The sequence below is a fragment of the Crinia signifera genome, chromosome 4, assembly GCF_055691185.1.
Source record: "Crinia signifera chromosome 4, ASM5569118v1, whole genome shotgun sequence".
In the NCBI taxonomy this organism is placed as follows: domain Eukaryota; kingdom Metazoa; phylum Chordata; class Amphibia; order Anura; family Myobatrachidae; genus Crinia; species Crinia signifera.
Genome location: NC_139220.1, coordinates 268,771,545 through 268,790,461, shown reverse-complemented (window position 1 = coordinate 268,790,461; position 18,917 = coordinate 268,771,545). Strand labels below are relative to the sequence as shown.

Sequence of the window (18,917 nt, the reverse complement as noted above, 5' to 3'; positions counted from 1 at the left end):
ACTAAATTAAGTTTAACCGTGTGTGAGTGTGTTATCACTGTAAACATGACATAATTGTTGTGTTTAACCAGCCCATATATCTCATTGTTGTCTTACTACCACTACATCAGGGGTGGCCAAACCTGTCCTCAAGATCTACCAACAGTTCATGTTTATCAGGTAGTATCTATAGTAGGAATGAATGCAGCATGTTTGAAAATGTGACAGTTAGTAATGACTACAGGTGTGCACCAGCTAGGGAGTCTGGGAAATGTGACAGTTAGTAATGACCACAGCTGTGCACCAACGTCTGGGAGTCTGGGAAATGTGAGTTAGTAATGACTACAGCTGTGCACCAGCTAGGGAGTCTGGGAAATGTGACAGTTAGTAATGACCACAGCTGTGCACCAACTAGGGAGTCTGGGAAATGTGAGTTAGTAATGACTACAGCTGTGCACCAGCTAGGGAGTCTGGGAAATGTGAGTTAGTAATGACTACAGCTGTGCACCAGCTAGGGAGTCTGGGAAATGTGAGTTAGTAATGACTACAGCTGTGCACCAGCTAGGGAGTCTGGGAAATGTGAGTTAGTAATGACTACAGCTGTGCACCAGCTAGGGAGTCTGGGAAATGTGACAGTTAGTAATGACTACAGCTGTGCACCAGCTAGGGAGTCTGGAAAATGTGACAGTTAGTAATGACTACAGCTGTGCACCAACTAGGGAGTCTGGGAAATGTGACAGTTAGTAATGACTACAGCTGTGCATCAGCTAGGGAGTCTGGGAAATGTGACAGTTAGTAATGACTACAGCTGTGCACCAACTAGGGAGTCTGGGAAATGTGACAGTTAGTAATGACTACAGCTGTGCACCAGCTAGGTGATTTGGAAAACGTGGGCTGTTGGTAGATCTCGAGGACCGGTTTGGCTAGCCCAGCACTACATCCTCTAAATAGCGACCCCGTAATCCTGCAGTAACCCATACAACTTTGGAAAATAAATAACAATGATTTGCCAATAACATTTTATAATGAATAGCAATTCCAACAATAGGAAGATCACCTACTACCTAGAAATGAAGAGTATTGAATATTCCCCTAAAAATTCATATAATATTAGGTACCACCTATATATCATTATATGCCACATTCCATAGGGTATAATTGACACTAGAACTGACTAGATAAGTCCAAAAACCTGTAAAAATGCTGCTGTTACCTGTATGGCCTGGGGAACTGATACAACTCGTTCTGTAACGTGCATTGCAGCGCTGCACAGCGGAGCCACAGCACATACTGTATTGGTAAATCTCTGTCTCAGTCCACTGTGTATTATTTGAGGCCCTCAAGCACCTCTTATATCCCAGATATCTTAAATGATCATAAAAGACGAGAGGCAGAGACTTTCCACGGCCTGGTATTTTGGCAGCTCTCACTATTCTGCAAGAACAATGATGACTTTGGGCAGTGAAACCTCTCCCAGTTGAAAACATTTCTTAGTGCTGAAACCCTGCAAAGCCTCAGGTAAATAAACCCCTGCCATGCTAGCAAAACACATAGCTGCCATGATAATAAAACATATTGCTAGTATTTCAGTTTAATGTAATCCCTAAAGTGCCAACAAGGGCATGTGTCAAAGGCTTCCTTAATATTCCTAATCGTTTGCCTATCACATGCATACCTCCTAACTTTGTGTCCTCGGAGCGGGATATTTGCATGCGCTTGGGGGCATGACCTGCCGGGAAGGGGGCGTGGCCTACAATGCATGTCATTTCGTGAGGTCACGCCCTGTTTTTTGCTGCTGTGGGTGCATGGCCCAGAGGCTCTGTGAGCTTCTAACCGTGCCCCCAGCCCCTGTGGCTGCGGGAATAGACTATTCAGTGCGTGACAGGGGGGACTTTCCAACTGACCCCTTGCCACGGGACATTTCCATCCCCGGGCGGGGTGCGGGAACTTCCCCAAACCTGGGAAGTACCCACGGAAAGTGGGACAGTTGGGAGGTATGCACATGTAACAATATAGTAAAATAACATTATAGGTGACAACCAGCCGCAGCTTATTTAATGCATCATGTTGGAATAATCCATTAAGGTACAGTGCTAGGACTCTGCTAAATCTATCACCCCTTCTATTCCACTTAGATAACAGAGGAGAGGGAAGAGACACTGTATATGTTCAAAAAGAAAAAATATATAGTTACGGTGAGACTAATGGACGGGGCGATTAAAGCACCATTTCTAAGCGATGGGGATTAAATTGATTCTAGATTGCTTCGAATGAAGCACAGATCGCTCCGTGTGTAGCGATGGCGATGCGTGGTCCTGCGCATCGCCATCGCCGGCAGAGATGCATGCACTGTCTATCCTGCTAGATCACAGTGTTTTGCCAAGCAAAAACACTACTCAGCACAGATCGCTCAGCACACGCGCATCGCTTGTGTGCCGCAATGTGTGCTAAGCAATCTGTGCTTAAGCACCTCTCTCAGCAAGGAGGCTTTGCAGCCCCGTGTGTACGGGGCTGAGGAGACATTCTGTACATTAGCTTATAATAAAATATTGCCAATTCAGACTGGCAGGTACAGGGGTAAATGTAATAGGGTGCGAGAAGCCGGAAGTGTGTGAGTAAAGCGGCAATCTATTACAAGCCAAAACCAGTTTGCCTTGTAAAGATTGCTGCTATCAAAAATCCATGCATGTCTGAGTGGAATAACACACCTCCGGCTTCTCGCACCCATTTTCATTTATCCCACAGTATTGGACTATATTGCCGTTATTATGAATACATTTAAAGGTGGAAGACAGTTACACGGAGAGATCTCAACTTATATGTTATTTATTGGCTGAAATGGAACAACATATTGGCCGGATTGGCAAGAGTGTATGCTCAATCTGCTCCCACGGTTGCATGCAGTAATGTCCGGTTGGCCATGCTGCACGGCCTACCGGTATGCGGACAGAACGAGATCTCATTCTACTGTGCATACACACCGTCGGCCCATGGCCAGCATATTGTCCTGGTACACCTCACTTTAGTGTGTTCCTCTTAGTCCTATACATACCGCATCAGCTGTAAGTATTCCTCCGATGTCCATTCTGTTCCATCCCCTCCTCTCCTAACAAACAGCAGAGAAAATGAAGTCATTCTATCTGCAGTATGAGTTCTGTATGAAAAGGTGAGGTGCAAAAGGTTAAAGCTTAGTACATATATCAGGGGGTATTTGCAGAAAACAGTAGTAGTGCTTCAAGTACAATGGGGGTCATTTTGTTGCAAAAAAATACCCAAGGGGCCTTTGTACAACATTTTTATAACATAACGTTAATGTGCCTTTAATATACTGTATGTCTCCATTGTGTAACACATAAGGCGTGGATTTCATGCCTTTGATACCTGTGTACACCCGGCTGTTCCAGTCTATCAGCTTTTCCTGAGCAGACGTTTCGTATTAATATTAAGTTCTATATAACCATGGATACGTGGCTTCTCAGTCATGTCACATGTGACTCTCCTCTCTGCAATAGTTACTGTAGAATAGTCCATGTCCGGCTGTACTGTGGATGCATTTGGGCACTTGATTGCACATTTTATGTTGCATAGAACGTAGCACAGCTGTCTTACTGTTGGCAGGTCATTGCTAATTCAGGGTTTCTGTGCAGTAAGCAATGCTGTCTCCCTACAGCTGTGCATATAGACAAATGGCCTGTGGTTTTTCTAGGCTGTGCTATTGGCAATGGATGGGGAACACACACCCGCTGTTTAAACATTTCAGTCTGTTGTAATGTAGCAGCGGCCGAGGACAGGGAGCCGCTCCTGACATACTGTACAAATAAGACAAGAGTGACAAAAGATCTCAGCTATGCCATGTGTGTTATCTCTCCCATGGGCTGGGTAATGAAGAGGGAATACGCACTATACTGTAAGGATACATGGCTGATCAGCCATGATAAAATCGTCATTCTTTCACTGAGGACTACTGCATTGCCCTCTATCTGTGTCTCCCAGAAAAGAAATTGCACCGCTTGCAGCTGGTACTAAATTCAGCAGCAAGGCTGTTATGTAGCCAGCCCCGTTCCTGCCACATAACACTAATTGCTGTTTCCTTCACCAGTTTTCAGGTCCCCAGGAGCCCGGTGCACTGCACTTGCTGCACCAAGTCGCCCACCAGTGCTTAAACCCAATCCACCCCCAGGGTAACGCTACCTCTTACGTTCGGGATGCCTGCAGTTCTTATTCCAGCATTGTCATCCTCACCGAGAACAGTATTGTGACCGCCGACATGCCATGCACCGGGATGCTGAAAACGTCCTCTTAGGAAATGTAACCATACATGTTATCATGTATGTAATATTTGTGCTGGATGGTTTCTCCAGAATGCAGCAACCCGCTTTGCAAACTAGCAGATAAAGGCCCTTATTCTGGTTGGTGCGGTCAGAGCCGCACACGGGGCTCCGACCGCACAAACCAAGGGCCGCCCACCAGACGGATCGCCACGGCCGTCCATACACGGACGGCTGGCGATCCGCTCAAAAATGGTGGAGGCTACGCCTCCACCATGGTGGGAGCTGCCCCCTGCCTTCGATGGTCGACGACCATCGAAGGCAGGCCCGCACGCCGCGGCAGCTCCCGCAAGCTCAGACCACACGGACAATCGTCCGTGTGGGAGCTTGTAAGGGGGCTGAAAGCTGACATCCGGCGACGTCAGCTTTCCGCCCCCATGTCATGGTAATGAGGGCGTCATGCCCTCATTACCATGCATACGCCCCGCGTTTGCATGGGAACGCCCATGAAACGCGGGGCGTACACATAGGGAAATGAGGGGCTGAAGCCCCTCACGCCCCTATCCGCCCCCTTTGCGGCGGACGAAATCCGTCTGCGGCGAAGGGGGCTGCACATGCGCAGAATGACCTCTGCGCATGTGCAGACAAAAAACATCGGCGGTACGGCCGCACGCGGGCCGTACCGCACGATTCTGAATAAGGGCCAAAGCCAGGAATTGCAGGTAGCAGGATGAGGCGGGGCTAAACTTATGCAAATTGCCATAGTTTTAGATCTGCCACAGGATTTATCATCATGGGGCTCGGGCCTAAAGACATGGATGTTTGGCTATGCTTTCAAAGACCACAGCTGCTGCACCTCTGTGGGCTGCTCTTGGAGAGTTGTTTTAAAATTTAGGAAAGTATGCTACTAAGCCTGAAACCATATTCTGATTGGCTAGTTTCACAGGAGTCTGGGGTGGTCTTAAGAATGTGTGAAGCCTTTTGCTGTTTCCTGAGCGCTGTATGTGCTAATTAGCCCCCTGCACTGCATAGTCAGCTGCCACTGGAGGTACGGCAAGTATAATATACCTAGCGCCAGATGCACTAAGCTTCAAAAGTGATAAAATGGAGAGTGATCAGCAGCCAGCCAATCAGCTCCTACCTGCCACAGACTGTGTTTGAAAAATGTCAGACAGGAGCTGATTGGTTGGTAAATAAACAACCTGACTTTTTATCACTCTCTGTTTTATCGCTTTTGAATCTTAGTGCATCTGGCCCCTAGTCCTCTATGGGCCACCCCCATTCTGCCCTCTGCACCTGCTGGGGCATTTCTACACCCTCAAGCTTTGGCCCCTTTCTAATACAGAGGCCCAACCTGCATAGCATTTGGCAGGTAGCCGATGCACATAGTATAGATGTCTCCAGTGTATATAAGAATTATGCCATTTACTAAATTTCCTCACAGAAATCATTGCAACAACTTCCTTCTGTATGTTGTAGGAGAAATAAAGGAAGTACATTATTATGAAAAAAGACCACAATATGTCCAGTGTTTATGGGAACAAACATAGCTGACCCCCCCCCCCCCCCCCCCCCCCCCCCTCATCCCCAATTGCAGAAACAGTTTACAAAAATTGCCTGGTGTGAAAAAATATACAAAAAATTGAACGTAAAATTATGTTTCTCTCTCTAAGTTGCATGTTTTCCAAAGGCATAGTGTGGAAAATCCCCCAAAATGGCTGTCTCACCCACAGATATCTCCAACCTGGGGTAAAGTAATTGTCTGACTTTTTTTTTGGTATTTACACATCACACCTATGGATTTCTATATCAGCCCCGTCCCAGCTATTCAGCACATGCAGGGCTGCTTCCCATACACTCTACTGTGACCGGCAACTACCCTTTTCCACTTGGCTTTTGCACATGGACACGCATGAACCTGGATAGTATAAAAGGAACCATCAACCTGGATAGTGGAAAAGGAAATGACACCGCTTTTTACCCAGGTCTGCTGAGCTTTGGGAATTTGTGGAATGATATAACTGGCAATTTTTGGGGTTATCAGTGGAAAGGGGGCGTAAAAGCAGCTAAATCCTGTATTGCTATTAAAAGCAGCAGTACAGATTTTTTAGTCTCTAAAATCTATTTTGTTATGGGCTTCTAAGACACATGCAATTGGTGCAGCAGGGTATGGCGACCTAATTTGTAACACTCCTTTCAGACATTGAAGCCAGGAATTTGCTGGGTCCAGCAGCTGGCAAATTCCCGGGTCTCAGCCATGACCCTGGTAAAGAGCAGGGTCAGGGACCCGTTACTTAGTTCCAGGTAGTTTGCATTTACACATGCAGAAATGCCTGCTTGTTCACATGCAGAAACTTGATACATACTATAGGGCCTGCCTGGGTCAGCACTGATCGCTAATTCCAGAAAAAAACAAAAACAGTTGACTGCGAGCAAAAAGCAGCCACCTAGAAACAAAGAATAAATGTCCTTTGCAAAATTGGGAAATGCATTGCATAACAGGCATTCGTAGATCCATTCCCAAATCCCGGCACATCGAAGAGTACATTCCATCTTAGTAAGTGGGCCAGGTGTACTAAGCTTGAAAAGTGATAAAATGGAGAGTGACAAAGTACTCGCCAATGCTCATAACTGCCATGCCACGGGCTGTGTTTTAAAAATGACAGGTAGGAGCTGATTGGTGGTTATCACTCTCCATTTTATTACTTTTCAAGGCTTAGTACATCTTGCTTTATGACTGAGGCTACCATTAATCTGCAACAGACACAGGCTAGAAATGATTAGCGCTGACATCAGAGATCCACCCTCACAACGCCTGGGCTTCCCTGTGTTTTTTCAAACATGCCCAGAAAATGCTTTGTTTCCGTCCATAAATTCTGGCTTCTTGTCCGTCAAACTGCGACTGCAATGCATTTTCAGTCCCAAATTTCGTGCGCACAAGTTCAATGCCAATGCAGTGCTCAGTCAGTTGTCTATAATCACTCGAATAGCGATCTGTGCTGAATTAGGTCCGATTAGCAATCTGTGCTGAATTAGGTCCGATTAGCGATCTGTACTGAATTAGGTCCGATTAGCGATCTGTGCTGAATTAGGTCCGATTAGCGATCTGTGCTGAATTAGGTCCATAGCTGCATGTGTGAGCCCCAGCTGACCGCAGCTCACATAAGCCTTGTATCACACCTGACTACTTCTTTATTCAATACTACACCAGAAAATTTTTGGGTAATTTCTTAACCGTGCTAGGTACAGTATGTTCAGGTGCTCCTCCTTTATGGTATTATTTCCATTAAGTATATATCATAAAAGAGATATAAATGTAACAATGTGAAGTACAATTTAATGAAGCATAAAATACAAAAGACACATAGTAAAATCACAATAAATAGTCCCGATAGAAGTGATCCACAGAAATGGGGCTAAGGTGCAGGAATCAGATAGGTACCATTACCGGAGGTGGTGGAACTGAATAATACCAGTTCAAATGGGCTCTGAAACATATGTCCCCGGGGGGCAAAACACTACTCATGAGTCCTTATTGATTTTTTTCTTCAAATATTTGGACCTTAAAAAAGTCCACAGTCAGAGTGTACCAATGCGCTCACCATGCATCTCCACTTCTTAACAGATCAGTATTCGCTGCGGTGGTCCCAGCTCCCCTCCTGGCTTCATTCTGATGCTATGGAGATGGACCATCATAAATTGTCCGCCCCATATAGTAGACCGTTCTCTGAAACTGTCTGCTGTATGGGGCGGACATTTTGTGATGGTCCATTTTTCATAGCATCAGAATGAAGCCAGAAGGGGAGCTGGGACCACAGCAGCGAATACAGGTAAATCTGCGGGGGGTGGGGGGCATGGGCGGCCAGGGGGGTGCTGCTTTATTATCGGCGGGGGGTGCTTAAATTATAGTTACGCCACTGGATCAGTGGGTTAGATGTATGAAGCAGTGATAAGGCAGGAGACGTGAGCCAGAGGAGAAGTGCCCATGGCAACCAATCAGCACTGAAGTAACATCTGTCATTTGCATAATACAAAATTATACAGACTAGCTGATTGGTTGCCATGGGCCAATTCTCCTCTGGCTCACTTCTCCTCCCTTATCACTGCTTCATACATCTATACCTCATTGGTACAGCTGCATGAAATGATGCTTTCACCGTGATTGTTCATGGCTCGTTAGTCTGTGGGGCATTACGTCAGGGCAGTGAAAGCTTTATTCAGACTTTTACAACTGCTATAACCGGTGCATCAGTCACCAATTACTTCCTAATAGGAATAACCCTGTCTGCCCTGTCATTTATTACTTGGTTACACATAGTATTGTAGTTTCTTTATATATAACCCATATTATTACACAGTGCTGTGCAGAGAATATGTAATCATTTACATCTGTCCCATTGCATGGTGAGTATTTCCAGAAGGATTTCCCCCTGTGTGCATGGCTTGTGTATGCATTCGCAGCCATGCACAGGAACGGGGAGATATTCAGGCGGGGCGACGTTTCCCTGACTGCGGGGCTCCGAAGATTTGCAGCCCAGCGATCAGGTCTAATTCGGGCCCAATGTACAGACTTCATAGAGGGCCCTGGTTGGAATCACACCCCTTGAAACCAGTGCTGTGAGGCAACAGACCATCTAAACCAAACCAAAGCCAGTCCAGATCTCCCAAGAAGATCTGATCCGAGTCCCAGTTGAGAACTGCCTACGGTTCAAAATCTGAATTTTTTTTTTTTTTAGTAATTCCACCCCCCCCCCCCCGATCTTTTTCAATGATTATCAATTTTTTTTTTAACCAACCCAAAAACTGAATCTGTATCAAAACACTTCAAAGTGGTTTTACTAAACCAAATTACAATGATGAATTGGAACCAAAATGTAGTTTATAGGGATGTTATGGTAAGCTTAGCCTTACCCATAACCTAAATCAGTGTCAGGTTCTTCATTAAATCTGTGTGTATTCTAGGAGACTTTAATATAACAAGTGTGTCCCACAAAGGGTATTCTTATATGTACATGTTTTTTATGTATTCGGTAGAACTCCATTCATTGTGAGCCATAGCCAGATGATCCATAGGATTAAAACCTAGATCCCCATGGGTCAAGGGTCTGGTTTATGTGGTTAATTTTGACAGCCAGTGGGGAATGAGGGGGAAGCCGGTGCATATTGCCCAGGACCCAAAGGGTGTTAGCCAGGCAGTGGAATGAGCCCTCCCTTGGTGCATTTTCCTACTGCATCAACAACATACAGTACAAACATACAACTGTAGCTGTCCACAGAAGGTTTCACAAAATAAGAGTCTACATCATGGATGGGGAACCTTCAGCCCTCCAGCTGTTGTTGAACTACACGTCTCAGCATGCTCTGCTACAGTTTTTCTATTTGGCCATGCTAAAACTGTTGCAGGGCATGCTGGGATGTGTAGTTGGAGGGTCGAAGATTCCCCATCCCTGGTTTACATAGTTTGTGTGCAGAATATGACTGAATTATGAAATGTTTCGTAGTGGATGTGTTACATATATGTATGATGAGCAAGTACATAAATACTAGCAGCAGTCTGTACAGAAGTAGTATATGGAACTATTCCTAGAAAACAGCTGTTTTCCATCATCCCCGACACCAGCCGCCACGTGAACAGCAGTGAAGTAATGTGTTTTTTATTTACACTGAAACAGATCCATGTGATGCGTGCAATAATGTTGCTTCCGCCCACTGTCCTGTTCTCTAAGGGGTTAAATGCGTTGGCTGCTTTTGATTTGTAGGCCGTCCCATTGTGTTTGCACAATGGTTCTGGGCAGTGTAATCCTTCTCACTGTAGCCAGCACAGCAGAATCAATGCTAGGAATAGACTGATGATAGATGTTGTTCTGGGTCTCAAACACGCATGAATTTTATTGTAGCCATATCGTAGGTAATTCTGGTTGACCCGCAAAGCTGTGAAATTCGCAGCTTTGGAAGTCAACCAAACTCCACCCGCACAGCGGTCTGCCCGCCGCACGCATGCAAATTGTTTTGCATAAACATCCAGTTTGCGTGCGGGGCAGAGATCATTCGATGATCGCCGACCATCGATTGATTGCTACAGCACTCGCAAATCTAAGTCACTCTCTGGTGACTCATATTTGTGGCGCCCTTGTACGGGTGGGCAGCTTTCATCCCGTCCCCGGCACCTGCGTCACGGACAAATTACCATGGGAATGCCTATGAAACGCTGGGCGTTCCTATGCGCGCGACTCGTGTCTGCCTCCCCACGCCCCCTGCCCACACTGCTTCGTGCGAACCGTCCTGCAACTATACAAGTCGCCATGTCTATTCGCAAACGGAGCCTGCACATGCGCATCAATGCTTATGCACAGCAGCTAAACTTTGCTCCCCTGTGGGAACACGCAGGGGAGCTTATGAACCAGAATGACCTCCATAGTGCATTATACCACCAGGTTATAAGTACAAAACTTGTATTATAGTTTGGGTATCAATGTAAGGAGGGTGCTGTATATATACCATATGTCCAGCTCTGCAATAAACATGGCTTTTCTACCTTTTGTAATAGACCATATCATATATTTTTTTCTTAAGGGATTGCTGATATTATTGGGTCTATCCCCCTATTTTAAGAACAGTTATTTGCTGTTTATCACATTGTTACATTATGCTGCAATTTACAAATGCTCCTTTTTAAAACCCCCGGTTGGTGGTTTACTAACCCAACGTGGCAGCCTGTCACTGTCGGCAAGGAGATTAGCCCTTAGGAGGAGGTCATTGCCGGTAAGAAGTCCAGTGGGATATGATCCTGAAGAAATGCTGTGAAATTTCTCTAGATTCACAGGCTATTGGGTAAAGCTATCTCAAAAGTGGTAGCAGAGGTTATTGGGACATACAGTAGTAGCCTGTGAAATCTGTGATTTGTCTGTGGTATCGCTCTTAACTAGAGGAAAGTGGTGCAGTCTCTTCTCTGGCAAAAGGAGTTATCACTGCTTCATAAATAGACATGTGTCTTTTCTTAACTCAGAAACAAGATACATGTCACCCTCGCCTTTAATGCTGAATGCAACGCAAACTCCATAAATGATAATGACTTGACAATATTTAAAAAAAAAAAAATTATTGACACATCTTATTTGCTTCCTGTGTAGAAAATGGAGATTTCCTGGCTTTGGATTTGGGAGGAACCAACTTTCGAGTCCTGCGTGTGAAAGTATCTGACAATGGGTTGAAAAAGGTAGAGATGGAGAACCAAATCTATGCCATCCCGGAAGATCTGATGAGGGGCAGCGGGGCACAGGTGAGTCCACGCTCCAGAAGTGCAACGGAAACACCTAATGGAACTCCAAGTGAGATTTATCAAATCTAGGCAAGTGCTAAAGTACTGTACCAACCAATCTGCTTCTGTCATTTTGCAGTCTGGGCAAGAATGATGACAGCTAGGAGCTGATTGGTTGCTATGAGTAGTTTTCCACTTTATCCACTAGCGCACACAGGGAGGGTTTCTAAGTACCCAGAACCACCTCCCCTGACAATCAAGATAGAGCAGGCATGATATTACAAATCTCCACCCCCCCGCTGCAAGTTTCCATGATTTGCAGGCTCATTATAGGGGCCCCTCCCGATAGACCCGTGAATCGCAGCATTTTGCCGTGAAGGGACCTTAGTAAGTTAGAATTTTTTAAAACCCCTCCCAGAAAAATCCTATGTTTGCCTGTTATCTGTCTCCAAGGGCCAGATGCACCAAGCTTCAAAAGTGATAAAATGGAGAGTGATAAACACCCAACCAATCAGCTCCTGCCTGACATTTTTCAAACACAGCCTGTGACATGGCAGGTAGGATCTGATTGGCTGGTTGCTTATCACTCTCCATTTTATAACTTTAGAAGCTTAGGGGATGATTGTGATTTAGTCAGTCCCCCGCGCGTTCGCACGGGGACCGATTCTTGACACTTGCCCACAGAAGTCTGGGCGGGGGGCATGGGGCGGTGGGCCAGGGGATTCCCATGAAAATGCTGGGTGTTCCTATGGAAATTCACTGGTGCGGGGTGCTGATGTCAGCTGCCCTCCCGCTTCCCGCACAGGGCGCTCGGAGATCTGCGAGCATTGGAGAAATCTTTTAATGATTGCCCACAATCATATGATTGCTCCCACGAACCCAAGGCTGTGAATAGCTGATTATGCTAATCATCCATTCACAGCTGTGCGGGTAAGAGTGGCATGCGAAAGGGGTGTGGGCAGCCGTGTGGGTGGCGTCTGGGTAGCTCGCAAGGCTGCGAAATGCGCAGCCTTGCGAGTCAACCAGAATAAGGTCCACTGTGCATCTAGCCCAAAGAGTTGATAAATCTCCCCCGCATTAGGTCATCGTCAGCCTGTTTTGTTTGAGAAGTCAGAAGGTGATGTATTAAAGTAACTTTAGAAAAGTGAGTAGCAGTAGTTGGAGATACTACTTTGCAAAGAACATTGCCTTATATATTTCTATTGTCACTGACGTTAGGAAGTATTACTGTGATACGTACTGTGGTCCCTGTAATAGGTTGACAGACATTATAACACAATGACTAAGATTAATGTTATGTATGAAAGGAACTGACATGATGACAATCCTTTCCAGACCTGTAAAAGAGCTGTTTATACAGCGAGGAAGGGTTCCGGAATGGTGCACTTTTATACACTGTGTATATATATATATTTGTGTAATTTGCAGCATGATGCCAGCCTAGCTGTCTGGAAGCTGTGCAGAATGTGGGCAGCTTGTAGAATGTCTCCTCCTCAGCATTTCCTCCTGTCCTGTGCGCTGCTTCTAGCTTCTCTCTCTCACACAAGAATCATTCTCCTGCCAGCGAGAGATTCCAGCAGTACAAACACGGCCGCCCAACTACAATAACTTGCACAATCCCGGCTCCACTCTGGGCAGCTCCTGCCATCTTTAATGCTGGGATTTGCCATGACATGTTGTGTCAGGCACTTTGGCAATGATAACAGTGTAATAGAAAAAAAGTCCCACGGCTTGAAATTACCAGGAAAACCTTAAAATGATCACAGATAATACATTCTTAGAAATGACGTAACTATTATTGTTTGCGCGTCCGTTTAAGCCATTAAATAAGTGCCTGTCATCTCAATGCATTTGGTCTGTAAAGAGAGTCAACTGAGACTGCATCAAGTATAGGCATTTGGAAATCTAGTCAATAAAATAAATCTAGAATTCTGATGTGCGAAATATGGCACTGTCACCTGTCCTCTTTAGAAGGTTTGATACATATTGCCATTAGCCACCTTAAGATATTTCTGGCTGCTATGAAGAGGGGTGGCCACACTGTGTTGGGTTACATATCCACCCAGCTTCTGTCATTCACATACCTCAGTGAGTGTAGGGCTATGGGTGATAACATGTCAGGTTGGATTGAATCCTGAGTCTTGGTGCATAAAATCTTGCTTTCATTTCCAGCTGTTTGACCACATTGCGGAGTGCCTGGGCAACTTCATGGACAAACTGAAGATCAAGGACAAGAAGCTGCCTCTAGGATTCACTTTCTCCTTCCCCTGCCACCAGTCTAAGCTGGACGAGGTGAGAGCAGAATGACCCACCAATACATAGATGTTGTTTATTAACATTGATTTAAGTGTAGACAGATTTGCAATCAGCAGTAACCAATCTGCCATTAATGTTTGCAATAGTTGAGTATCTGATTGGTTGCTGTGGTTCCATTCTCAAATGCAATGTTAGCAAATGAGCTAGGACATAATAATCAGGGCAGTAGCTGGGGATGTACAAGGTGTCATTGAACAAAGGTGGCATTGTCTCTGGTCCATGGCATTTGCGGGTGGCACCCAGGGTTCCTGAAACAGCACACTTACAACTATCTATGGAGCCATCCGATACTCCCTTAGGATTGTCCACGCAGTGCTCTACTCATCAGATCCAGTGGCACTGCTTACTATGTCACTTGTTTAGGGGGTGGGTCTGCTACAGGGCACATTACTGCACTGTACACAATGCAGATGTCTCTGAATATTACCTCTTATGTTTACACGGACGTCAAATACTGAAGCCACATGCCTTTACCTGATGGCAGGCATGGCCGGTCCATACTCAAACTACAGAGTGCAATTTACCAGTGGTTCCCATCCTGACACTTTCCGAGGGGTGCCTCTGGGACACTTTCCGAGGGGTGCCTCTGGGACACTTTCCGAGGGGTGCCTCGGGCTGTGGTCTAAGACCAATTCAATTTATTTATGGTCAATGTAACAGACAAAGCCAGTGCTGATGGCTGCCAGTTATAACATATGTAACCAAACGCAAGCAAATCCTGTTCTTCACCACATAACTGAACCGAAGGATGACCTATAAACACAATCTACTTCATTTGATGTATTATTTCTACATTTCTATTGGCCTTGGGGTGCCGTGAATTTTTTTTATACTCTAGAGCTACTAAAGATTCAAAAAAAGTTTGGGAACCACTATAATATGTATTCCTTTTGGGTGAATTCCAGACATGTTGTTTTAATCAAACATTTTCCTGAACTTCACACAGGCAGGAGAGAACGGCTCCAGGTTATCAGATGGTGCAGGTTATACAACGTGCCTGCAGACCGGACTCACTTGCATTGTTGCTTGTATTCAGCCTGCGTCAGGGAAAGGGCAACGACAGATAACTCTAACAACAATCTCAGGCTTTGTAGAATGTCTGTCCTTTTGCACATGGTCAGGACACCCTCAAATGTATGCTAGGAATTTCATAATAGCCATATCACAGTACTGTATATTCTGAGATCCTATTGTACCTAGTACTGCATAGACTGAAGCTCTGTTGCTTACTGCTCTTCCTCGTTCCCTCTCCCCATTCTTGCAGTAGCTATAATTGTTCTATCTCTTCTTACAGAGCATATTGGTGAACTGGACAAAAGGATTTAAGGCCTGTGGTGTGGAGGGAAAAGATGTTGTTACACTGTTAAGGAGCGCAATTAAGAAACGTGGGGTAAGCTGGCTGTCCCATCGTGTTTTTCCAAGGTGACAAATCTTTTCTCATGGATATTTCTCTGGTACACATTATATTGTGATACTCATGAACGCACTACCTAACTCTAACTAGAGTTGTCCACAGATCGCCATGGTTTGGTCTTGCCACAACCACTCTCTCTGTTTTGTGTTTGTTTTTTGGTTTTGCCAAACCCACCCTCACCTTTGGGTGGTTTCACACATTGGGGCAGATGTATTAAGCCTTAACAAGAGTGCAAGGGTAATAAAGAGAGATAAACGCCCAGCCAATCAGTGCAAGGGTGATAAAGAGAGATAAACGCCCAGCCAATCAGCTCCTTACTGACTTTTTTCTAACATGGCAGTTAGGAGCTGATTGGCTAGATGTTTATCTCTCTTTATCACCCTTGCATTTATTTCTTGTTAAGGCTTAATACATCTGCCCCATTATTCTTCAATTCCATTGTTTTGTAATGCAATTTAGCATATTGTTCAATGTTCTAAACTCATCTTAACTTATTGTTACAGTACTTCATTTACAGTATCTTAGTTATTTGCATTAAACTACATTAAATTATTTCTGAAATGTATTGCATTATAATATTGCATCAAAGGAATTGACTAGGTTACATATTTGATATGTACTGTAGCTTACACCATTATCTCTCTTGCTATAGGATTTTGATATTGATATAGTTGCAGTCGTAAACGACACTGTGGGAACAATGATGACCTGTGGATTTGACGACCACAACTGTGAGATCGGTCTTATTATTGGTAAGGCATTGATGATTATTTGGTCACTTTGCTGTTTGGTATCATCATGTGCTCCACACTTAACCTGGACCAGAGAATGTAAAGGAGAAAGTTGCCTGTGTAGATACAGTAAGAAAGAACATGATAGACAAGCATGATAAAGATAAAGGCAACACATACATATTTAAGTAGCTTAATGTTCCTGTGACTTCAATACCAAATATTATTAGAATGGCTGAAGTCTATGGGACTGAAGCCAATCTCCCTTGACATGGCTACAAAGGGAAATGGATTCCATGTTAAACAGAAGGATAATGAGAATGGTAGAAAAAAGCCAAGGAAAACCTTTGAAGAGATCATAGTGAACTTCAAGGTCAAGATATGTCCGTGTCTTACTGCCCCAACCAACGCTTTTTGATCAGCAATGTGCTCCATGGAAGAAGACCCAGGAGGACTCCACTTTTTGATAATCAGTATAAAAAAGTCAGACTGGAATTTACTGAAATACATATTGATAGGATACGGTCATAAGGTCTACAACAACTAGGTCGACAAGCAGTGGGTCGACATGGGTCTAGGTAGACAGGTAATTAGGTAGACACGGGCAAGGTCGACAGTCAAAAGGTCAACATGGGGTTTTTCACTGTTTGAGCCAAACATGTGCCGTCAGGTGGTATTTCATGCCCTACTATCCATTAGGGCATTGTGGGAGAATAAAATATGACGAGCGAAGCAAACAATGCGAGGGGATGCGGTGCACTTCAAACTGTGTCCATGTTGACTGTGTTGACATTCAGGTAAAAAAAACCAGTGTAAAACCCCATGTCAACCTTTTTACTGTCGACCTTGCCCATGTTGACCTAGTGCTTGTGTCGTCCTAATGTCCTGTCGACCTAGACCCATGTCGACCTTGTTGTCTGTCGACCTAGTGGTGTCAACCCAATGCTTGTCGACCTAGTTGTTATAGACCTAACAACCCACACCCATGTTGACAAGCTGCCATGCTTCTGGGAGAATGCCATTTTTACATAGATTAGTCAACGCTGAGTTTTTTTGCAAGTCACATCATCTCTATGTTTACTGGCAAAAAGAACTCAATACCTACTATGAAACATGGAAGCTTGGTTATGTTATAGGGCTTCTTTGCAGTATCTGGCACTGCAGGGCACAATAAGACTATGGAGAGATTCTGGTGTGAGACCTCCTTCCCTTTGTTCGAAAGCTCAGTCTCAGTCACAGGTCAGCGGTCATCCAGCAGGATAATGAACCAATCACTGCTAACACCCAAGAATGGATAAGCAGTACATTGGACTGTTCTGTAGTGGCCCTCTATGAGCCCTGATCTGAATCCTAGCAAACATATATAGAAAGAAACCTGCAGTCTGGAGATGGCACAGGTACAGGGGGCAAACTACCTGCTGACAGATGCCGACATACCATTGAGATCTACAGAAATCGCTTGTTGCCGTGATTGCTTCTAAAGAGTTTGTCACAACATATTAGGTTCAGAGTGCCATCATTTCTGTCCATGCCATCTTCATTTGTTTTATTATTTAAAATATTCCGTTGACTCAAATGAAATGCAAAGTCTGATAAAAATTTCATATGGAAAATCCAATGATGGGTGCCAATTACTTTTAACAGTTATTTTCGAGTAAAATATGTTTCATCTTCTATTCTTTGTAGGCACCGGGACCAATGCATGCTACATGGAGGACATGCGTCATATTGACCTGGTAGAGGGTGACGAGGGGCGCATGTGTGTGAATATGGAGTGGGGAGCATTTGGAGACGATGGAACTTTGGATGACATTAGAACCGAGTTTGACCGTGAAATTGACATGGGATCCTTAAATCCAGGAAAACAATTGTAAGTATCTCATGTCTATATCATTCATGTCATTTGTTGTACTGGAGAAGGTGTTACATGCAAAGTAATGCATATAAGGGCTGCTACCAGTGGCAATTGTAAGGAATACACCTGACAACTCAGTTCAAAGCCTCCTGCTCCATTATTTTAGTTATGAGAGAATTTGGCTGGCAGTGGCAAGTGCTGCTCATGGGCTGCAGTGCCAAACACACTCGGCAGAGGGAGCCATTTAGCACATATAACCCTACATACAATGTTGAATGTAATTTGTACCTCCCAACTGTCCGCTTTTCGCAGGACAGTCCCAGGGCCGGCAGTGTCCCATGGTGGTGGTGGGTAGTTTGTAGTCCCCCCTGTCTGCCACTGCTCTGCAGCAGGAGTTAGATGCTGTACACATGCGCACAGCCATCAGCTTACACAACGCTGGCCATGCCCCTTTTTAGCGCACGCGACCGCCCGCTTCTCCTGGTGTATATGTTGGGAGGCATGTGTAAGCAGCACTGGACCATTGGCTGAGCTTATCTATCTTCTATAAGCCCGCCCCCAGACTCTCATTGGCTAGTTTTATAGGAGTCTAGGGTGGAACATACCTGAAGAGTGGAAAGTCAGATATAAACCATATACACAATGACGAGTATTATACAATTCTACATTATATTATTATTATTTTTTTGTCACACATGTTATACTGCAGTAAGCTGTATAGCACCATTCTATGGTTTTCACTGGAATTGGGTGATGGAATCAGAACACAGTCCCCATAAAGTTCTGCTTTTCCAGTAATATACAGTAGGAGCCCATCTCATCTATCTTCCTTAGGCCGTGGCTCACCATGGCTAGCCATGGCTATCATATTGTTCTCAGCTGCAATACAATACATAGAACAATAGAATAGGGGATTAGCAGAGTAATCCAATTACTCACTTAATCCTATTATAGAGATAGATGGCAGGGGCTCCCACTGTATGCATGTTTTTACAATGCAGAAAACTATCTGCTGTAGGCAGCAATTTTGCTTCTGTATATTATTTAAGAAACAGAGACGATGGGCCAAACAAACCGCACATTTATTTAAGTTTGT

At 44.7% G+C, this 18,917-nt stretch overlaps 1 protein-coding gene across 1 annotated transcript in view; it reads left to right on the top strand.

Annotated features, from left to right (window-relative positions):
* The window catches only part of LOC146075361 (hexokinase-2), a 49,535-nt gene that overhangs the window by 12,815 nt on the left and 17,803 nt on the right, over positions 1-18,917 (top strand). Inside the window, exons 3-7 of the mRNA XM_083184515.1 lie at positions 11,378-11,526; positions 13,678-13,797; positions 15,116-15,211; positions 15,888-15,987; positions 17,653-17,836. Of these exons, the coding sequence (XP_083040641.1) occupies positions 11,378-11,526; positions 13,678-13,797; positions 15,116-15,211; positions 15,888-15,987; positions 17,653-17,836 (649 nt within the window). The remainder of the gene's footprint in view (positions 1-11,377; positions 11,527-13,677; positions 13,798-15,115; positions 15,212-15,887; positions 15,988-17,652; positions 17,837-18,917) is intronic.